Source organism: Somniosus microcephalus, unplaced genomic scaffold (assembly GCF_052327205.1).
Source record: "Somniosus microcephalus isolate GS21.2 unplaced genomic scaffold, FLI_Smic_1.0 unresolved_chr1, whole genome shotgun sequence".
Classification (NCBI taxonomy): Eukaryota; Metazoa; Chordata; class Chondrichthyes; order Squaliformes; family Somniosidae; genus Somniosus; species Somniosus microcephalus.
In genome coordinates, this window is record NW_028225179.1 from 166,153,519 (window position 1) to 166,176,807 (window position 23,289).

The 23,289-nt window shown below is 58.9% G+C and overlaps 1 protein-coding gene across 1 annotated transcript in view; it reads right to left on the minus strand.

Annotated features, from left to right (window-relative positions):
• Positions 1-18,376, minus strand: part of LOC147096489 (uncharacterized) — a 48,485-nt gene extending 30,109 nt beyond the window's left edge. The window contains exons 1-2 of the mRNA XM_085974131.1: positions 18,308-18,376; positions 5,067-5,139 (exon numbers count right to left, since the gene is read on the minus strand). Coding sequence (XP_085830257.1) covers positions 5,067-5,139; positions 18,308-18,369 — 135 coding nt within the window. The 5' untranslated portion in view covers positions 18,370-18,376. The remainder of the gene's footprint in view (positions 1-5,066; positions 5,140-18,307) is intronic.
• Between the last annotated feature and the right edge of the window lie 4,913 nt (positions 18,377-23,289).

Below are 23,289 nucleotides of genomic sequence, written 5' to 3' on the forward strand. Positions count from 1 at the left end.
TGGATGGAACCATGGGGATAAGATCCAGGCAACACAGGTTTAAAAACGACACGGAAATGTCACAGTCCCGTGCAGTGAAAATGAAGCTAACTTGTGCAGACACATTGGCCCAGAAATTCGGGTCCCAACACGTGGGTACGCGCGGGGTACTCACGCGTAGGCCCAACGAAAGTGCCGGTTTCTTGCATGCACTGCGCATGTGCGGGAAACCGGCACTTCCGTTCCCCTGAAAGAAGGGGTTCAGAAGTCAAACGCGTGCGCCGGAGAGGCTGCGCGTGCGCATCGAACTTAGTTTTTTTTCCAGGTTTCTCCGGGAGGGTAAGTCTCCAGAAGTTAGACATGTAAAAGTAGGCGTAAGGCCTGCTTTTAACAAGGTAAGTGGTGAATTAATTAAAATTAAAACATTTTTTCCACAGGTTTATTATTTTTAAATACTTTAAAGAAAGGTAAGTTTATTTTTAGCCCCATTAGAAAATGTAATTAATTTTTTCAAAAATTTAAATTATTGTTTAAAATAGTTATTTCATGTAATTTATAGTTTATTTTAAAAATGTGATTTAAAAAAAAAATTATTTGAGGTTTTAGCAATGTTTTGGGGCTTATAGTATTTATAAGTTTGACAGCTCTTCCTGTGAAACTTATGAATGAAGCATTCCCTGCTACCATTGGCTGCCCATGGCCCACGTGATCCCAGGGGACGCATCGAACTAACTGCGCCCCTGGGATACGCAAGCACTGCGCGCCGGCAGTTGGAGCAGGCCCAGGATCGGAATCCCACGCGGGCCCACAGCTCAACGGCCGGCGCGCTCGGTAAGTGCAGGTCGGAGGCTTGCACCCGCGGGAAGCCCCCGACCCGAATTTCTGGGCCAATGATAGAAAATTAAAACAGCTCTTCGCCCCGATCTCTGACACAGTTGTGGCCGGTGAGACTCTCGCTTTTAAGAGTCAGACCTAACTGCAGGTACAGCAAGCAATTAGGAAGGCAAATGGCATGTTGGCCTTTATTGCAAGGGGTTTGCCATACAAGAGTGAGGAAGTCGTGCTGCAATTGTACAGGGCTTTGGTGAGACCACACCTGGAGTACTGTGCACAGTTTTGGTCTCCTTACCTAAGGAAGGACATACTTCTCATTTCTGAGAAGTGCAAAAACTAAAGGGCAGTAATAGTAGGGGATTTCAACTACCCCAATATTAACGGATAAAATTAGTGTGAAAGGTATAGAGGGTGCAGAATTACTAAAATGCATCCAGGAGAACTTTTTTAGCCAGTATGTAGCAAGCCCAACAAGGGAGGGGGCGGTTCTGGACTTAGTTTTAGGGAATGAAGCTGGGCAGGTAGAAGGCATATGAGTGGGGGAGCATTTTGGTGCTAGTGACCATAATTCTGTTAGATTCAAAGGCCTAGAAATTGGGTTTTGGCTTAGCCAGGGCTTTAGCGCCGGAAGTTAGTGCCGGCGCTAAGTCCCCCTGCGCGCGCCAAAAATTCAGCAGGGCCGCGCCCAAACGGCTGCCGGCGCTACTGAAGGGTCTTTGCGGCGGTAAATCGGCGCTAACTGCCGTTTCGCGCCGCAATTCCGGCGCTGCGGCACCCGATGCGGTGCGGCAGGCTCGGGAAGTGCAGGCCTCCTCCTTCCGTTAAGGAGGAGCTGCCTGCACCCGGCCGCGGCCCGCGCAAATCTGTCTAAAAATGAGCCCGGCACCTCGGACAAGTGCCGGGCTTGCATCTGTTCCGGGGGGTGGGGGGGGAGAAGTCCGGGGAGGGAGCTGCGGGCAGGCGGCCGGCGGGAAAGCGGCCGGCCGCCGCGGGGCCTTTAATGCGCCGGCGCAAACTCATGCAAGACTCTGTTGCCAGAGTCTTAGTTGCGGCTGCCACGGGCGAGGCGGCCGCAACTGAATTTCGGCGCTAGGGCCCGTCGGCATGGCAACCGGGACGCTGTGCACACCGATGACGTCATCGGTGCCAGCGCAGCGCTACCACTGCAACGCCGATTTAGGGCCCCAGGGAATTTTTAAACTGGCCATAACTCTGGCGCTAGTCCCTCTAGCGCCTCAAAAGCGGCGCTAAGGCAACTGAATTTCTAGGCCAAAGTAGTTTATGGAAAAGGACAAGGATAGACCAGGAATAAACATTCTAAATTGGGGAAAAGCAAATTTTGCTAAGCTCAGAGGGGATTTAGCCATAGTGGACTGGAAACAGCTACTTGAAGGTAAATCAGTGTCAGAGCAGTGGGAGGCATTCAAGGAGGAGATCTGGAGGGTTCAGACCAAATATGTGCCCTTAAAGAAATAAGGTGGGACTAACAAATCTAGAGCCCCCTGGATGTCTAGGGACATACAGGGTAGGATAAAGAAAAAATGGGAGGCGTATGACAGATATCGAGGGCTAAATACTGCAGAATCTTTAGAGGAGTACAGAAAGTGCAGGGGGGCAATTAAAAATGATATTAGGAAAGCAAAGAGAGAGCATGAAAAATTCTTGGCAAGTAAAATCAAGGAAACCCCAAAGATGTTTTATAAATATATTAAGAGTAAGAGGATAACTAAAGAAAGGGTAGGTCCTATTAGAGATCATGAGGGTAATGTGTGTGTGGAGGCGGGAGACGTCGGTAGGGTTCTTCATGAATACTTTGCGTCTGTTTTCACAAAGGAGAGGGACAAAGCAGACATTGCTATCAGGGAGGAGTGTGAAATATTAGATGAAATAAACATAGTGAGAGAGGAAGTATTAAGGGGTTTAGCAGCTTTAAAAGTGGATAAATCCCCAGGCCCAGATGAAATGTATCCCAGGCTGTTAAGCGAAGCAAGAGAGGAAATAGCAGAGGCCCTGACCATCATTTTCCAATCCTCTCTGGCTTCAGGTGTGGTGCTGGAGGACTGCTAATGTGGTACCCTTGTTTAAAAAGGGAGAAAGGGATAGACCGAGTAATTACAGGCCAGTCAGCCTAACCTCGGTGGTGGGAAAATTATTGGAAAGTATTCTGAAGGACAGGATAAATCTTCATTTAGAAAGACACGGATTAATACAGGATAGTCAGCACGGATTTATTAAGGGAAGGTCGTGTCTGACAAACTTGGTTGAATTTTTTGAGGAGTTAAAAGGAGGGTAGATGAGGGTAGTGCGTTTGATGTAGTGTATATGGACTTTAGCAAATCTTTTGATAAGGTTCCACATGGCAGACTGGTCACAAAGTTAAAAGCCCAAGGGATCCAGGGCAAAGTGTCAAGTTGGATTCAAAACTGGCTCGGAGGCAGGAAGCAGAGGGTAATGGTTGATGGGTGTTTTTGTGACTGGAAGGCTGTTTCCAGTGGGGTTCCGCAGGGCTCAGTACTAGGTCCCTTGCTTTTTGTGGTATATATCAATTATCTAGACTTGAATATAGGGGGTATGATTAAGAAGTTTGCAGATGATAAAATCGGCTGTGTGGTTGATACTGAAGAAGGAAGCTGTAGACTGCAGGAAGATGTAGACTGCAGGAAGATATCAATAAATTGGTCAGGTGGGCAGAACAGTGGCAAATGGAATTTAATCCAGAGAAGTGTGAGGTAATGCATTTGGGGAGGGCTAACAAGGAAAGGGAATACACATTAAATGGTAGGACACTGAGTAGTGTAGAGGAACAGAGGGACCTTGGAGTGCATGTCCACAGATCCCTGAAGGTAGCAGGCCAGGTAGATAAGGTGATTAAGAAGACATACGGAATGCTTGCCTTTATTAGCCGTGGCATAGAATACAGGAGTAGGGGGGTTATGCTTCAACTGTATAAAACACTGGTTAGGCCACAGCTAGAGTACTGTGTGCAGTTCTGGTCACCACATTACAGGAAAGATGTGATTGCACTAGAGAGGGTACAGAGGAGATTTACAAGGATGTTCCTGGGAGTGGAGAATCTTAGCTATGAGGAAAGACTGGATAGGCTGGGTCTGTTTTCCTTGGAACAGAGGAGGCTGAGGGGAGACCTTATTGAGGTGTATAAAATTATGAGGGGCCTAGATAAAGTGGGTCGAAAGGACCTATTTCCCTTAGCAGAGGGGTCAAAAGCCAGGGGGCACAGATTTAAAGTAATTGGTGGAAGGTTTAGAGGGGATTTGAGGGGAAATGTCTTCACCCAGAGGGTTGTGGGGGTCTGGAACTCACTGCCTGAAAGGGTGGTAGAGGCAGGAACCCTAACCACATTTAAAAAGTACTTGGATGTGCGCTTGGGATGCTCTAACCTGCAGGGCTACGGACCAAGAGCTGGAAAGTGGGATTAGGCTGGATAGCTCTTTGTTGGCCGGCGCGGACACGATGGGCCGAAATGGCCTCCTTCCGTGCTGTAACTTTCGATGATTCTATGATTCTATACTTGCCTCAGAGTGGGTGCAACAAAGGTTCACTGGAATGGAATACTTACTTCCCGATCACTCCCACAATAAGCTGTGGGAGCTCACAGAGACATGTCACTATTCTCCAGCGCCATGTTCAGAAAAAGTCAATTCAATGGCATCCAATGGCAGTGGAGTTTAGAAGAATGAGAGGTGATCTGATTGAAATGTATAAAATACTGAGGGGGCTTGACAGGGTAGATGCTGAGAGGTTGTTTCCCCAGGCTGGGGAGTCTAGAACTAGGGGGGGCATAGTCTCAGGATAAGGGATCGGCCATTTAGAACTGAGATGAGGAGGAATTTCTTCACTTAAAGGGTTGTGAATCTTTGGAATTCTCTTCTCCAGAGGGCTGTGGATGCTCATTCATTCTTGAGTATATTTAGGAATGATTTCAATAGTATTTTGGGCGCTAAGGGAATCAAGGGATATGGGGATCAGGCAGGAACTGGAGTTGATGTAGAAGTTCTGCCATGTTCTTATTGAATGGGGGAGCAGGCTTGAGGGGCCGTAATGGCCTACTCCTGCTCCTATTTCTTATGTTCTAATACTGCACTGGTTTAGTCTCGAGCATAAAAGTCACCCCAGCCGGTGGGACGTAGTTTAGGTTTACGCTGTGAATTGTGCAGATCGCTGCAAAGAACGAGGAAGGAGAGGGAAACACAAACTTAAAAGGAGGGACATAAGATGTTTCAGGGTTCCATTACCTGATAATCGGTAGCGTTACACAGAACATCAAACTTCAAGCATTCTCGGGTTTCAATAACGGAGACTCTTCCGCTGCGTAGAAATATTAGTGGAATAAATTAACAGCTCAATATAGTCAGAAATCTATAATACATTGCACATTTTTCACATCCTGTAAATGGCACATTTATATCCTCATTATTATATCTCTCTGATACACTGTAATCTCGGATATACCATAAGGAGCTATAATCCTCACTCTCAGACTGAACACCAACATTGTAACTCCCTGATACACTGTAATCTCGGATATACCAGGGAGAGGGGCCCATTTATTAGTGACAGCACTCAGGCATGGCACTGGGGGAGTGGCACTGGTCGAGGGGCAGCACTGGGGAGTGGATCTGGGAGAGGGGCAGCACTGGGGGAGTGGACCTGGGAGAGGGGCCACACTGGGGAGTGGCACTGGGAGAGGGGCAGCACTGGGGGAGTAGCACTGCACTGGGAGTTGCACAGGGAGAGGGGCATCACTGGAGAATGGCACTGGGAGAGGGGCAGCACTGGGGGAGTAGCGCTGCACTGGGAGTTGCACAGGGAGAGGGGCATCACTGGAGAGAGGCACTGGGAGAGTGGCAGCGTTCAGGAGAGTGGCAGCATTCGAGAGAGGCACAGCACTGGGGAGTGGCACCGAGAAGGGGCAGCACTGGGGGAGTGGCACTGGGAGAGGGGCATCACTGGAGAGTGGCACTGGGAGAGGGGTAGCATTTGGGAGAGGGGCAGCACTAGGGGAGTGGCACTGGGAGAGGGGCAGCAATGGGGAGTAGCACTGAGAAAGGGCAGCATTGGGGGAGTGGCACTGGGAGTTGGCAGCACTAGCAGAGTGGCACTGGCAGAGGGCAGCATTTGGGAGAGGCACTGAGAAGGGGCAGCACTGGGGGAGTGGCACTAGGAGAAGGACAGCACTGGAGACTGGCACTGGGAGAGGAGCAGCACTAGGGGAGTAGCACTGAGAAAGGGCAGCATTGGGGGAGTGGCACTGAGAAGGGGCAGCACTGGGGAGTGGCACTGGAAGATGGGCATCACTGGGGAGTGGCACTGGGGGATGGGCATCACTGGAGAGTGGCACTGGCAGGGGGCAGCATTTGGGAGAGGCACTGAGAAGGGGCAGCACTGGGAGAGTGGCACTGGGAGGGGGCAGCACTGGGGAGTGGAACTGGGAGAGGGGCTGCACTGGGCAGTGGCACTGGGAGAGGGTCAGCAATGGAGACTGGCACTGGGAGAGAAGCAGCACTGGGGGAGCAGCACTGTACTGGGCAGTGGCACTGGAGAGTGGCACTGGGAGAGTGGCAGCATTTGGGAGAGGCACTGGGAAAGTGACAGCACTAGGGGAGTAGCTCAGGAGAGGGGCAGCAATGGACATTCGGGAGAGGCACTGAGAGATGGGCATCATGGGGGAGTGGCACTGGGAGAGGGGCATCAGTGGAGAATGGCACTGGGAGAGGGGCAGCACTGGGGGAGTAGCACTGCACTGGGAGTTGCACAGGGAGAGGGGCACCACTGGAGAGAGGCGCTGGGAGAGTGGCAGCGTTTGGGAGAGTGGCAGCATTCGAGAGAGGCACAGCACTGGGGAGTGGCACCGAGAAGGGGCAGCACTGGGGGAGTGGCACCGAGAAGGGGCAGCACTGGGGGAGTGGCACTGGGAGAGGGGCATCACTGGGGAGTGGCACTGGGAGAGGGGTAGCATTTGGGAGAGGCACTGAGAAGGGGCAGCACTGGGGGAGTGGCACTAGGAGAAGGACAGCACTGGAGACTGGCACTGGGAGAGGGGCAGCACTAGGGGAGTAGCACTGAGAAAGGGCAGCATTGGGGGAGTGGCACTGAGAAGGGGCAGCACTGGGGAGTGGCACTGGAAGATGGGCATCACTGGGGAGTGGCACTGGGGGATGGGCATCACTGGAGAGTGGCACTGGCAGAGGGCAGCATTTGGGAGAGGCACTGAGAAGGGGCAGCACTGGGAGAGTGGCACTGGGAGAGGGGCAGCACTGGGAGAGTGGCACTGGGAGAGGGGCAGCAGTTGTGAGTGGCACTGGGAGAGGGGCAGCACTTGGGAGTGGCACTGGGGAGGGGCCGCACTGGGGGACTGGCACTGCACTGGAAGAGGGCCAGCACTCGGGTGTGGCACGGGGAGAGGGGCAGCACTGGGGGAGTAGCACTGCACTGGGAGGTGCATTGGGAGGTGGCATCACTGGGGAATGACACTGGGAGGGGGCAGCACTGGGGAGTGGAACTGGGAGAGGGGCTGCACTGGGGATTGGCACTGGGAGAGAAGCAGCACTGGGGGAGCAGCACTGTACTGGGCAGTGGCACTGGAGAGTGGCACTGGGAGAGTGGCAGCATTTGGGAGAGGCACTGGGAAAGCGACAGCACTAGGGGAGTGGCTCAGGAGAGGGGCAGCAATGGACATTCGGGAGAGACACTGAGAGATGGGCATCATAGGGGAGTGGCACTGGGAGAGGGGCATCACTGGAGAATGGCACTGGGAGAGGGGCAGCACTGGGGGAGTGGCTCAGGAGAGGGGCAGCAATGGACATTCGGGAGAGGCACTGAGAGATGGGCATCATAGGGGAGTGGCACTGGGAGAGGGCAGCATTTGGGAGAGGCACTGGGAAAGGGGCAGCACTGGGGGCATTGCACTGGGAGAGGGTCAGCACTGGGGGAGTTGCACTGGGAGAGGGGCAGCAATAGGAGAGCATCACCGGTCGAGTGGCAGCACTGGGGAGTGGCACTGGGAAAGGGGCTGCACTGCAGGATTTGTACTGGGAGAGGGGCAGCACTGGGGCGTGGCACTGGTAAATCGGCAACATTGGGGTGTGGCACTGGGAGAGGGGCAACACTGGGGAGTGGCACTGGGAGAGGGGCTGCACTAGGTGATTGGCACTGGGAGAGGGGCAGCACTGGGGAATTTGCACTGGGAGAGAGGCAGCTCAACTGAATTGGCACTGGCAAGGGGCAGCACTGGGAAATTGGCACTGGCAGAGGGGCAGTACTGCGGTGTGGCACTGGGAGAGGGGCAGCAGTAGGGGATAGGCACTGGGAGATGGGCAGCATTTGGGAGAGGCACTGCAAGTGTGGCAACACTGGAGAGAGGCACTGGGAGAGCAGCAGCATGGGAGAGTTTGACTGGGAGAGGGGCAGCACTGGGAGTGGCACAGGGACAGGGCCTGCACTGAGGAATTGGCAGTGGGAGAGGGGCAGCACTGAGAGAGTGGCAGCACTGGGAGAGTGGCAGCACTGGGGAGTTGCACTGGGAGAGGGGCAGCATTCGGGAGAGGCACCTGGAAAGGGGCAGCACTGGGGAGTGGCACTGGGAGAGTGGCAGCACTGGGGAGTGGCACTGGGAGAGTGGCAGCACTGGGGAGTGGCACTGGGAGAGTGGCAGCACTGGGGAATTGGCATTGGGAGAGTGGCAACACTGGGGAATTGGCACTGGAGAGGGACAGCACTGGGGAATTGGCATTGGCAGAGGGGCAGCACCATGGAGTGGCACTGGGAGAGGGGCAGCACTGTGGAGTGGCACTGGGAGAGTGGCAGCACTGGGGATTGGCACTAGGATAAGGGCAGCACTGTGGATTTGCACTGGGAGAGGGGCAGCACTGGGAAATTGGCACTAGGAGAGGGGCAGCACAAGGGAGAGGCACTGGAGACGGGCAACGCTGCAGAGCGGCACTGGGAGAGGGGCAGCACTGGGGAATTTGCACTGGGAGAGGGGCAGCACTGGGGAATTGGCACTGGAGAGGGACTGCACTGGGGAATTGGCACTGGAGAGGGGCAGCACTGAGGAATTTGCACTGGCAGAGGGGCAGTAATGTGGAGTGGCACTGGGAGAGGGGCTGCACTGTAGGATTGGTACTGGGAGAGCGGCAGCACTGGGGAGTGGCACTGGGAGAGGGGCAGCACTGGGGAATTGGCACTGGGAGAGGGGCAGTACTTGGGAATTGGCACTGGGAGAGGGGCAGCACTGGAGAGTGGCACTGGGAGAGCAGAAGCACTGGGAGAGTGGAAGCAGGGGGGAGTGGCATTGGGAGAGGGGCAGCACTGGGGGAGTGGTACTGGGATAGGGGCAGCACTGTGGATTTGCACTGGGAGAGGCAGCATTCAGGAGAGGCACTGGGATAAGGGCAGCACTGGGGAATTTGTACTGGCAGAGGGGCAGCAGTATGGGATTGGCACTGTGAGAGAGGCAGCACTGGGGAGTGGCACTGGGAGAGGTGCAGCACTAGGGGATTGGCACTGGGAGAGGGGCAGCACTGGGTGTGTGGCACTCGGGAGAGGCACTGGGATGGGGCAGCACTGGGGAGTGGCACTGGGAGAGGGGCAGCACTTGGGGAGTGGCACTGGCAGAGGGGCAGCACATGGGGAGTGGCACAGGGAGAGGGGCAGCACTTGGGGAGTGGCACTGGGAGAGGGGCAGCACTTGGGGAGTGGCACTGGCAGAGGGACAGCACTTGGGGAGTGGCACAGGGAGAGGGGCAGCACTAGGGGAGTGGCACTGGGAGAGGGGCTGCACTGGGAAGTGGCACTGGCAGAGGGGCAGCACGTAGGGAGTGGCACTGGGAGAGGGGCAGCACTGGCGGAGTGGCACTGGCAGAGAGGCAGCACTGGGGAGTGACACTGGGAGAGGGGCAGCACGAGGGGAGTGGCACTGGGAGGGGGGCAGCACCGGGGAGTGGCACTGGGAGGGGGCAGCACTGCAGGATTGGTACTGGGAGAGTGGCAGCACTGGGGATTGGCACTGGGAGAGTGGCAGCACTGGGGAGTGGCACTGGGAGAGCGGCAGCACTGGGAAGTGGAACTGGGAGAGGGGCAGCACTTGGGCAGTGGCACTGGGAGAGGGGCAGCACTGGGAAGTGGAACTGGCAGAGGGGCAGCACTGTGGAGTGGCACTGGGAGAGGGGCAGCACTTGGGGAGTGGCACTGGTAGAGGGGCAGCACTGGGGAGTGGCACTGGGAGCGGGGCAGCACTGGGGAGTGACAATGGGAGAGGGGCAGCACTAGGGGAGTGGCACTGGGAGAGGGGCAGCACTGTGGAGTGGCACTGGGAGAGGGGCAGCACTGGGGGAGTGGCACTGGGAGAGTGGCAGCACTGGGGATTGGCACTGGGAGAGGGGCAGCACTTGGGGAGTGGCACTGGTAGAGGGGCAGCACTGGGGAGTGGCACTGGGAGCGGGGCAGCACTGGGGAGTGACAATGGGAGAGGGGCAGCACTAGGGGAGTGGCACTGGGAGAGGGGCAGCACTGTGGAGTGGCACTGGGAGAGGGGCAGCACTGGGGAGTGGCACTGGGAGAGTGGCAGCACTGGGGATTGGCACTGGGAGAGGGGCAGCACTGCAGGATTGGTACTGGGAGAGTGGCAGCACTGGGGAGTGGCACTGAGAGAGCGGAAGCAGGGGGAATGGCACTGGGAGAGTGGCAGCACTGGGGAATTTGCACTGGGAGAGGGGCAGCACTGGGGAATTTGCACTGGCAGAGGGGCAGCACTGGGGAATTTGCACTGGGAGAAGGTCAGCAATGGGGGATTGGCTCTGGGAGAGGCACAGCACTAGAGAGTGGCACTGGGAGAGGGGCAGCACTGGGGAGTGGCACTGGTGGAGTGGCAGCACTGGGGATTGGCACTGGGAGAGGCACAGCACTAGAGAGTGGCACTGGGAGAGGGGCAGCACTGGGGAGTGGCACTGGGAGAGGGGCAGCACTAGGGGTGTGGCACTGGGAGAGAGGCAGCACTGGGGAGTGACACTGGCAGAGGGGCAGCACTGGGGAGTGGCACTGGGAGCGGGGCAGCACTGGGGAGTGACAATGGGAGAGGGGCAGCACTAGGGGAGTGGCACTGGGAGAGGGGCAGCACTGGGGATTAGCACTGGGAGAGGGGCAGCACTCGGGGAATGGCACTGGGAGAGGGGCAGCACTGGGGGAGTGGCACTGAGAGAGTGGCAGCACTGGGGATTGGCACTGGGAGAGGGGGAGCACTGCATGATTGGTACTGGGAGAGTGGCAGCACTGGGGAGTGGCACTGGGAGAGTGGCAGCACTGGGGATTGGCACTGGGAGAGGGGCAGCACTGCAGGATTGGTACTGGGAGAGTGGCAGCACTGGGGAGTGGCACTGGGAGAGCGGAAGCAGGGGGAATGGCACTGGGAGAGTGGCAGCACTGGGGAATTTGCACTGGGAGAGGGGCAGCACTGGGAAATTTGCACTGGCAGAGGGGCAGCACTGGGGAATTTGCACTGGGAGAGGGTCAGCAATGGGGGATTGGCTCTGGGAGAGGCACAGCACTAGAGAGTGGCACTGGGAGAGGGGCAGCACTGGGGAGTGGCACTGGTGGAGTGGCAGCACTGGGGATTGGCACTGGGAGAGGCACAGCACTAGAGAGTGGCACTGGGAGAGGGGCAGCACTGGGGAGTGGCACTGGGAGAGGGGCAGCACTAGGGGTGTGGCACTGGGAGAGAGGCAGCACTGGGGAGTGACACTGGCAGAGGGGCAGCACTGGGGAGTGGCACTGGGAGCGGGGCAGCACTGGGGAGTGACAATGGGAGAGGGGCAGCACTAGGGGAGTGGCACTGGGAGAGGGGCAGCACTGGGGATTAGCACTGGGAGAGGGGCAGCACTCGGGGAATGGCACTGGGAGAGGGGCAGCACTGGGGGAGTGGCACTGAGAGAGTGGCAGCACTGGGGATTGGCACTGGGAGAGGGGGAGCACTGCATGATTGGTACTGGGAGAGTGGCAGCACTGGGGAGTGGCACTGGGAGAGTGGCAGCACTGGGGATTGGCACTGGGAGAGGGGCAGCACTGCAGGATTGGTACTGGGAGAGTGGCAGCACTGGGGAGTGGCACTGGGAGAGCGGAAGCAGGGGGAATGGCACTGGGAGAGTGGCAGCACTGGGGAATTTGCACTGGGAGAGGGGCAGCACTGGGAAATTTGCACTGGCAGAGGGGCAGCACTGGGGAATTTGCACTGGGAGAGGGTCAGCAATGGGGGATTGGCTCTGGGAGAGGGGCAGCACTGAGGAGTGGCACAGGGAGAGGGGCAGCACTGGGGAGTGGCACTGGGGGTGGGGCAACACTAGGGAGTGGCACTGGTGGAGTGGCAGCACTGGGGATTGGCACTGGGAGAGGCGCAGCACTAGAGAGTGGCACTGGGAGAGGGGCAGCACTGGGGAGTGGCACTGGGAGAGGGGCAGCACTAGGGGTGTGGCACTGGGAGAGAGGCAGCACTGGGGAGTGACACTGGCAGAGGGGCAGCACTGGGGAGTGGCACTGGGAGCGGGGCAGCACTGGGGAGTGACAATGGGAGAGGGGCAGCACTAGGGGAGTGGCACTGGGAGAGAGGCAGCACTGGGGAGTGACACTGGCAGAGGGGCAGCACTGGGGAGTGGCACTGGGAGCGGGGCAGCACTGGGGAGTGACAATGGGAGAGGGGCAGCACTAGGGGAGTGGCACTGGGAGAGGGGCAGCACTGGGGATTAGCACTGGGAGAGGGGCAGCACTCGGGGAATGGCACTGGGAGAGGGGCAGCACTGGGGGAGTGGCACTGGGAGAGTGGCAGCACTGGGGATTGGCACTGGGAGAGGGGCAGCACTGCAGGATTGGTACTGGGAGAGTGGCAGCACTGGGGAGTGGCACTGGGAGAGCGGAAGCAGGGGGAGTAGCACTGGGAGAGTGGCAGCACTGGGGAATTTGCACTGGGAGAGGGGCAGCACTGGGGAATTTGCACTGGCAGAGGGGCAGCACTGGGGAATTTGCATTGGGAGAGGGTCAGCAGTGGGGGATTGGCTCTGGGAGAGGGGCAGCACTGAGGAGTGGCACTGGGAGAGGGGCAGCACTGGGGAGTGGCACTGGGGGAGGGGCAACACTAGGGAGTGGCACTGGGAGAGTGGCAGCACTGGGGATTGGCACTGGGAGAGGGGCAGCACTAGGGGAGTGGCACTGGGAGAGAGGCAGCACTGGGGAGTGACACTGGCAGAGGGGCAGCACTCGGGGAGTGGCACTGGGAGAGGGGCAGCAGTGGGGAATTTGCACTGGGAGAGGGGCAGCACTGGGGAATTGGCACTGGAGAGGGGCAGCACTGGGGAATTGGCACTGGAGAGGGGCAGCACTGGGGAATTTGCACTGGCAGAGGGGCAGCATTGTGGAGTGGCACTGGGAGAAGGGCACCACTGGGGAATTGGCACTGGCAGAGGGGCAGCACTGTGGAGTGGCACTGGGAGAGGAGCAGCACTGGGGACTGGCACTGGGAGAGCAGCAGCACTGGGGAGTGGCACTGGGAGAGGAGCAGCACTTGGGAATCGGCACTGGGAGAGGAGCAGCACTGGGGAGTGGTGCTGGGCGAGGGGCAGAACTAGGGGATTGGCACTGGGAGAGGGGCAGCACTGGGGGAGTGGCACTGGGAGAGTGGCAGCACTGGGGATTGGCACTGGGAGAGGGGCAGCACTGCAGGATTGGTACTGGGAGAGTGGCAGCACTGGGGAGTGGCATTGGGAGAGCGGAAGCAGGGAGAGTGGCACTGGGACAGTGGCAGCACTGGGGAATTTGCACTGGGAGAGGGGCAGCACTGGGAAATTTGCACTGGCAGAGGGGCAGCACTGGGGAATTTGCACTGGGAGAGGGTCAGCAGTGGGGGATTGGCTCTGGGAGAGGGGCAGCACTGAGGAGTGGCACTGGGAGAGGGGCAGCACTGGGGAGTGGCACTGGGAGAGGGGCAGCACTGGGGGATTGGCAGTGGGAGAGGGGCAGCACTAGGGAGTGGCACTGGGAGAGGGGCAGCACTAGGGAGTGGCACTGGGAGAGGGGCAGCACTGGGGGATTGGCACTGGGAGAGGGGCAGCACTGGGAAGTGACACTGGCAGAGGGGTAGCACTGGGGAGTGGCACTGGGAAAGGGGCAGCACTGGGGAGTGACACTGGGAAAGGGGCAGCACTGGGGAGTGACACTGGCAGAGGGGCAGCACTCGGGGAGTGGCACTGGCAGAGGGGCAGCACTGGGGAATTGGCACTGGGAGAAGGGCACCACTGGGGAATTGGCACTGGCAGAGGGGCAGCACTGTGGAGTGGCAGAACTAGGGGATTGGCACTGGGAGAGGGGTTGCACTGGGAAGTGGCACTGGGAGAGGGGCTGCACTGGGGGACAGCACTGGGAGAGCGGCACCACTGGGGACTGGCACTTGGAGAGCGGCAGCACTGGGGGATTGGCACTGGGAGAGGGGCAGCACTAGGGAGTGGCTCTGGGAGAGGGGCAGCACTGGGGGATTGGCACTGGGAGAGGGGCAGCACTGGGAAGTGACACTGGCAGAGGGGTAGCACTGGGGAGTGGCACTGGGAAAGGGGCAGCACTGGGGAGTGACACTGGCAGAGGGGCAGCACTCGGGGAGTGGCACTGGCAGAGGGGCAGCACTGGGGAATTTGCACTGGCAGAGGGGCAGCACTGGGGAATTGGTACTGGAGAGGGGCAGCACTGGGGAATTGGCACTGGGAGAAGGGCACCACTGGGGAATTGGCATTGGCAGAGGGGCAGCACTGTGGAGTGGCAGAACTAGGGGATTGGCACTGGGAGAGGGGTTGCACTGGGAAGTGGCACTGGGAGAGGGGCTGCACTGGGGGACAGCACTGGGAGAGCGGCACCACTGGGGACTGGCACTTGGAGAGCGGCTGCACTGGGGAGTGGCACTGGGAGAGGGGCTGAACCAGGGAATTGGCACTAGGAGAGGAGCAGCACTTGGGAATTGGCACTGGTAGAGGGGCAGCACGGGGGAGTGGGGCTGGGAGAGGGGCAGCATTCGGGAGAGGCACTGGGAGAGGGGCAGCACTGGGGAGTGGCACTGGCAGAGGGGCAGCACTCGGGGGGTGGCACAGGGAGAGGGGCAGCACTTGGGGAGTGGCACAGGGAGAGCAGCAGCACTGGGGAGTGACACTGGCAGAGGGGCAGCACTCGGGGAGTGGCACTGGGAGTGGGGCTGAACTAGTGGATTGGCACTGGGAGAGGGTCAGCACTGGGGTATTGGTACTGGGAGAGGGTCAGCACTGGGGTATTGATACTGGAATAGCGACAGCACTAGGGGAGTATCACTGGGAGAGGGGCATCATTCGGGAGTGTCACTGGGGGAGGGGCAGCACTGGGGAGTGGCACTGGGAGAGGGCAGCACTGGGGGAGGGGCAGCACTGGGGAGTGGCACTGGGAGAGGGGCAGCACTGGGGAGTGGCACTGGGAGAGGGGCAGCGTTCGGGAGAGTGGCAGCATTCGAGAGAGGCACAGCACTGGGGAGTGGCACTGAGTAGGGGCAGCACTGGGGGAGTGGTACTGGGAGAGGAGCAGCACTTGGGAGAGGCACTGGGAAAGTGGCAGCGTTCGGGAGAGGCACTGGGAGAGGGGCAGCACTGGAGACTGGTACTGGGAGAGGAGCAGCACTGGGGGAGTGGCACTGGGAGAGTGGCAGCGTTCAGAAGAGGGGCAGCACTAGGGGAGTGGCTCGGGAGAGGGCCAGCACTGGGGAGTGGCACCGAGAAGGGGCAGCACTGGGGGAGTGGCTCTGGGAGAGGAGCAGTACTTGGGAATCGGCACTGGGAGAGGGGCAGCACTGGGGAGTGGTGCTGGGCGAGGGGCAGAACTAGGGGATTGGCACTGGGAGAGGGCCAGCACTGGTTTATTGGTACTGGAATACCGACAGTACTAGGGGAGTATCACTGGGAGAGGGGCATGATTCGGGAGTGTCACTGGGAGAGGGATAGCACTGGGGAGTGACAATGGGAGAGGGGCAGCACTAGGGGAGTGGCACTGGGAGAGGGGCAGCACTGGGGATTGGCACTGGGAGAGGGGCAGCACTCGAGGAATGGCACTGGAAGAGGGGCAGCACTGGGGGAGTGGCACTGGGAGAGTGGCAGCACTGGGGATTGGCACTGGGAGAGGGGCAGCACTGCAGGATTGGTACTGGGAGAGTGGCAGCACTGGGGAGTGGCATTGGGAGAGCGGAAGCAGGGGGAGTGGCACTGGGAAAGTGGCAGCACTGGGGAATTTGCACTGGGAGAGGGGCAGCACTGGGAAATTTGCACTGGCAGAGGGGCAGCACTGGGGAATTTGCACTGGGAGAGGGTCAGCAGTGGGGGATTGGCTCTGGGAGAGGGGCAGCACTGAGGAGTGGCACTGGGAGAGGGGCAGCACTGGGGAGTGGCACTGGGAGAGGGGCAGCACTAGGGAGTGGCACTGGGAGAGGGGCAGCACTAGGGAGTGGCACTGGGAGAGGGGCAGCACTGGGGGATTGGCACTGGGAGAGGGGCAGCATTGGGAAGTGAAAGTGGCAGAGGGGTAGCACTGGGGAGTGGCACTGGGAAAGGGGCAGCACTGGGGAGTGACACTGGCAGAGGGGCAGCACTCGGGGAGTGGCACTGGCAGAGGGGCAGCACTGGGGAATTTGCACTGGGAGAGGGGCAGCACTGGGGAATTGGCACTGGAGAGGGGCAGCACTGGGGAATTGGCACTGGGAGAAGGGCACCACTGGGGAATTGGCATTGGCAGAGGGGCAGCACTGTGGAGTGGCAGAACTAGGGGATTGGCACTGGGAGAGGGGTTGCACTGGGAAGTGGCACTGGGAGAGGGGCTGCACTGGGGGACAGCACTGGGAGAGCGGCACCACTGGGGACTGGCACTTGGAGAGCGGCTGCACTGGGGAGTGGCACTGGGAGAGGGGCTGAACCAGGGAATTGGCACTAGGAGAGGAGCAGCACTTGGGAATTGGCACTGGTAGAGGGGCAGCATGGGGGAGTGGGGCTGGGAGAGGGGCAGCATTCGGGAGAGGCACTGGGAGAGGGGCAGCACTGGGGAGTGGCACTGGCAGAGGGGCAGCACTCGGGGGGTGGCACAGGGAGAGGGGCAGCACTTGGGGAGTGGCACAGGGAGAGCAGCAGCACTGGGGCATGACACTGGCAGAGGGGCAGCACTCGGGGAGTGGCACTGGGAGTGGGGCTGAACTAGTGGATTGGCACTGGGAGAGGGTCAGCACTGGGGTATTGGTACTGGGAGAGGGTCAGCACTGGGGTATTGATACTGGAATAGCGACAGCACTAGGGGAGTATCACTGGGAGAGGGGCATCATTCGGGAGTGTCACTGGGGGAGGGGCAGCACTGGGGAGTGGCACTGGGAGAGGGCAGCACTGGGGGAGGGGCAGCACTGGGGAGTGGCACTGGGAGAGGGGCAGCATTGGGGAGTGGCACTGGGAGAGGGGCAGCGTTCGGGAGAGTGGCAGCATTCGAGAGAGGCACAGCACTGGGGAGTGGCACTGAGTAGGGGCAGCACTGGGGGAGTGGTACTGGGAGAGGAGCAGCACTTGGGAGAGGCACTGGGAAAGTGGCAGCGTTCGGGAGAGGCACTGGGAGAGGGGCAGCACTGGAGACTGGTACTGGGAGAGGAGCAGCACTGGGGAGTGGCACTGGGAGAGTGGCAGCGTTCAGAAGAGGGGCAGCACTAGGGGAGTGGCTCGGGAGAGGGCCAGCACTGGGGAGTGGCGCTGGGAGAGTGGCAGCACTGGGGAGTGGCGCTGGGAGAGTGGCAGCACTGGGGAGTGGCGCTGGGAGATGGACAGCTCTGGGGAATGGCATTGGGAGAGTGGCAGCACTGGGGGATGGCACTGGGCGGGGGGCAGCACTAGGGGATTGGCACTGGGAGGGGGCAGCACTGGGGCGTGGCACTGGGAGGGGGCAGCACTAGGGGATTGGCACTGGGAGAGGGGCAGCACTGGCACTGGGCAATCACTGGTTGATGTGCAGCTGCACTGAGCTGCTGGGGCCATGGGGAAGGGTTTTCTTCCCTTTTGAGTAGCTGTAAATTGGGTGTGTTGCCTCTCTCCTGAAGTCGGGTGTCTTGTGTACACCCCATTCTACCCCTTGACTACAGCCCTAGCAACACCAGTGAATGTGTCAGCAGCAACTGAGCAATGTCATCTCAGCACCCAACTCTGCTCTACAGCAAGTTGGTGCTATTGCAGGACTGCTGATGTGGGACAGGATCTGCTGGATTAGGCTAGGAATAGCAACTCCCAAAACTCAAAGTGGCAGCAATCTTTATAAAGAAAAATACTTGCTATTGATTCTGGTTCCAGAATAGAGATTGGAAGGTTAGGCATTGATTGGCACAGAAAAGACAGTTCCCTGACCCACCACCCAGATGGAGGGGAATCCAACCGCTGCAAAGACCAGACTATGGAATAAAAACACTTCCTACCTGCGGGACAAAGCTCCCTCAAAAACTAATGAGGCAGTCACCAGAAGCACAGCGAGAAACATGGTTACCCTGTAAAAAACAGTGTTAGAGTCATTCAATGGGCACAGGGTGGTCACTGGGCACAGGGTCAATCACTGGGCACAGGGTCATTGGCCACAAGGTCACATGGCACAGGGTCAGTCATTGGTCACAGGGTCATTGGGCACAGGGTCACTGGGCACAGGGTCTGTCACAGGGCGCAGGGTCAGTCATTGGGCACAGGGTCAGTCATTGGGCACAGGGTCAGTCATTGGGCACAGGGTCAGTCACTGGGCACAGGGTCAATGGGCACAGGGTCAGTCACTGGGCACAGGGTCAATGGGCACAGGGTCAGTCACAGGGCACAGGGTCAGTCATTGGGCACAGGGTCAGTCATTGGGCACAAGGTCAGTCACTGGGCAGAGGGTCAGTCACTGGGCACAGGGTCAGTCACTGGGCACAGGGTCATTGGGCACAGGATCACTGGGCACAGGCTCATTGGGCACAGGGTCAGTCATTGGGCACAGGGTCAATGGGCACAGGATCACTGGGCACAGGGTCATTGGGCACAGGGTCAGTCACTGGGCACAGGGTCAGTCACTGGGCACAGGGTCATTGGGCACAGGATCACTGGGCACAGGGTCATTGGGCACAGGGTCAGTCATTGGGCACAGGGTCACTGGGCACAGGGCCATTGGGCACAGGGTCAGTCATTGGGCACAGGGTCAGTCACTGTGCACAGGGTCAGTCACTGGGCACAGGGTCAGTCATTGGGCACAGGGTCAGTCATTGGGCACAGGGTCAGTCATTGGGCACAGGGTCACTGGGCACAGGGTCAGTCACTGGGCACAGGGTCACTGGGCACAGGCTCAGTCACTGGGCACAGGGTCAGTCATTGGGCACAGGGTCACTGGGCACAGGGTCAGTCATTGGGCACAGGGTCAGTCATTGGGCACAGGGTCAATGGGCACAGGGTCATTGGGCACAGGGTCAGTCATTGGGCACAGGGTCAGTCACTGGGCACAGGGTCATTGGGCAGAGGGTCAGTCACTGGGCACAGGGTCATTGGGCACAGGGTCATTGGGCACATGGTCATTGGGCACAGGGTCAGTCACTGGGCCATGGGTCAGTCACTGGGCACAGGGTCAGTCATTGGGCACAGGGTCAGTCACTGGGCACAGGGTCATTGGGCAGAGGGTCAGTCACTGGGCACAGGGTCATTGGGCACAGGGTCATTGGGCACATGGTCATTGGGCACAGGGTCAGTCACTGGGCCATGGGTCAGTCACTGGGCACAGGGTCAGTCATTGGGCACAGGGTCATTGGGCACAGGGTCATTGGGCACAGGGTCATTGGGCACAGGGTCAGTCACTGGGCACAGGGTCAGTCATTGGGCACAGGGTCAGTCATTGGGCACAAGGTCAGTCATTGGGCACAGGGTCAGTCATTGGGCACAGGGTCAGTGATTGGGCACAGGGTCAGTCACTGGGCACAGGGTCAGTCATTGGGCACAGGGTCAATGGGCACAGGGTCAGTCATTGGGCAAAGGGTCAGTCACTAGGCACAGGGTCAGTCACTGTGCACAGGGTCAGTCACTGGGCACAGGGTCAGTCACTGTGCACAGGGTCAGTCACTGGGCACAGGGTCAGTCACTGGGCACAGGGTCAGTCATTGGCACAGGGTCAGTCATTGGGCACAGGGCCAGTCATTGGGCACAGGGTCAGTCATTGGGCACAAGGTCAGTCACTGGGCAGAGGGTCAGTCACTGGGCACAGGGTCAGTCACTGGGCACAGGGTCATTGGGCACAGGATCACCGGGCACAGGGTCATTGGGCACAGGGTCAGTCATTGGGCACAGGGTCAGTCACTGGGCACAGGGTCAATGGGCACAGGATCACTGGGCACAGTGTCATTGGGCACAGGGTCAGTCACTGGGCACAGGGTCAGTCACTGGGCACAGGGTCATTGGGCACAGGATCACTGGGCACAGGGTCATTGGGCACAGGGTCAGTCATTGGGCACAGGGTCACTGGGCACAGGATCACTGGGCACAGGGCCATTGGGCACAGGGTCAGTCATTGGGCACAGGTTCAGTCACTGTGCACAGGGTCAGTCACTGGGCACAGGGTCAGTCATTGGGCACAGGGTCAGTCATTGGGCACAGGGTCAGTCATTGGGCACAGGGTCACTGGGCACAGGGTCAGTCACTGGGCACAGGGTCACTGGGCACAGGGTCAGTGACTGGGCACAGGGTCAGTCATTGGGCACAGGGTCACTGGGCACAGGATCAGTCATTGGGCACAGGGTCAGTCATTGGGCACAGGGTCAATGGGCACAGGGTCACTGGGCACAGGGTCATTGGGCACAGGGTCAGTCATTGGGCACAGGGTCAGTCACTGGGCACAGGGTCATTGGGCAGAGGGTCAGTCACTGGGCACAGGGTCATTGGGCACAGGGTCATTGGGCACATGGTCATTGGGCACAGGGTCTGTCACTGGGCCATGGGTCAGTCACTGGGCACAGGGTCAGTCATTGGGCACAGGGTCAGTCACTGGGCACAGGGTCATTGGGCAGAGGGTCAGTCACTGGGCACAGGGTCATTGGGCACAGGGTCATTGGGCACATGGTCATTGGGCACAGGGTCAGTCACTGGGCCATGGGTCAGTCACTGGGCACAGGGTCAGTCATTGGGCACAGGGTCATTGGGCACAGGGTCATTGGGCACAGGGTCATTGGGCACAGGGTCAGTCACTGGGCACAGGGTCAGTCACTGGGCACAGGGTCAGTCATTGGGCACAGGGTAAGTCATTGGGCACAGGGTCAGTCATTGGGCACAAGGTCAGTCATTGGGCACAGGGTCAGTCATTGGGCACAGGGTCAGTCATTGGGCACAGGGTCAGTCATTGGGCACAGGGTCAGTCATTGGGCACAGGGTCACTGGGCACAAGGTCAGTCATTGGGCACAGGGTCAGTCACTGGGCACAGGGTCAGTCATTGGGCACAGGGTCAATGGGCACAGGGTCAGTCATTGGGCAAAGGGTCAGTCACTAGGCACAGGGTCAGTCACTGTGCACAGGGTCAGTCACTGGGCACAGGGTCAGTCACTGTGCACAGGGTCAGTCACTGGGCACAGGGTCAGTCACTGGGCACAGGGTCAGTCATTGGCACAGGGTCAGTCATTGGGCACAGGGCCAGTCATTGGGCACAGGGTAAGTCATTGGGCACAGGGTCAGTCACTGGGCACAGGGTCAGTCACTGGGCACAGGATCAGTCATTGGGCACAGGGTCAGTCATTGGGCACAGGGTCAGTCACTGGGCACAGGGTCAGTCACTGGGCACAGGGTCACTCATTGGGCACAGGGCCAGTCATTGGGCACAGGGTAAGTCATTGGGCACAGGGTCAGTCACTGTGCACAGGGTCAGTCATTGGGCACAGGGCCAGTCACTGTGCACAGGGTCAGTCATTGGGCACAGGGTCAGTCATTGGGCACAGGGTCAGTCATTGGGCACAGGGTCAGTCATTGGGCACAGGGTCAGTCATTGGGCACAGGGTCAATGGGCACAGGGTCAGTCATTGGGCACAGGGTCACTGGGCACAGGGTCATTGGGCAGAGGGTCAGTCATTGGGCACAGGGTCAGTCACTGTGCACAGGGTCGGTCATTGGGCACAGGGTCAGTCATTGGGCACAGGGTCAGTCATTGGGCACAGGGTCAGTCACTGTGCACAGGGTCAGTCATTGGGCACAGGGTCAGTCATTGGGCACAGGGTCAGTCATTGGGCACAGGGTCAGTCATTGGGCACAGGGTCAGTCACTGTGCACAGGGTCAGTCATTGGGCACAGGGTCAGTCATTGGGCACAGGGTCAGTCATTGGGCACAGGGTCAGTCATTGGGCACAGGGCCAGTCATTGGGCACAGGGTCAGTCATTGGGCACAGGGTCAGTCATTGGGCACAGGGTCAGTCATTGGGCACAGGGTCAGTCATTGGGCACAGGGTCAGTCATTGGGCACAGGGTCAGTCATTGGGCACAGGGTCAGTCATTGGGCACAGGGTCAGTCATTGGGCACAGGGTCAGTCACTGTGCACAGGATCAGTCATTGGGCACAGGGTCAGTCACTGTGCACAGGGTCAGTCATTGGGCACAGGGTCAGTCATTGGGCACAGGGTCAGTCACTGTGCACAGGGTCAGTCATTGGGCACAGGGTCAGTCATTGGGCACAGGGTCAGTCATTGGGCACAGGGTCAGTCACTGTGCACAGGGTCAGTCATTGGGCACAGGATCAGTCATTGGGCACAGGGTCAGTCATTGGGCACAGGGTCAGTCATTGGGCACAGGGTCAGTCATTGGGCACAGGGTCAGTCATTGGGCACAGGGTCAGTCATTGGGCACAGGGTCAGTCATTGGGCGCAGGGTCAGTCACTGTGCACAGGGTCAGTCATTGGGCACAGGGTCAGTCATTGGGCACAGGGTCAGTCATTGGGCACAGGTTCAGTCATTGGGCACAGGGTCAGTCACTGTGCACAGGGTCAGTCATTGGGCACAGGGTCAGTCATTGGGCACAGGGTCAGTCATTGGGCACAGGGTCAGTCATTGGGCACAGGGTCAGTCACTGTGCACAGGGTCAGTCATTGGGCACAGGGTCAGTCATTGGGCACAGGGTCAGTCATTGGGCACAGGGTCAGTCATTGGGCACAGGGTCAGTCATTGGGCACAGGGTCAGTCACTGTGCACAGGATCAGTCATTGGGCACAGGGTCAGTCACTGTGCACAGGGTCAGTCATTGGGCACAGGGTCAGTCATTGGGCACAGGGTCAGTCACTGTGCACAGGGTCAGTCACTGTGCACAGGGTCAGTCATTGGGCACAGGGTCAGTCATTGGGCACAGGGTCAGTCATTGGGCACAGGGTCAGTCACTGTGCACAGGATCAGTCATTGGGCACAGGGTCAGTCACTGTGCACAGG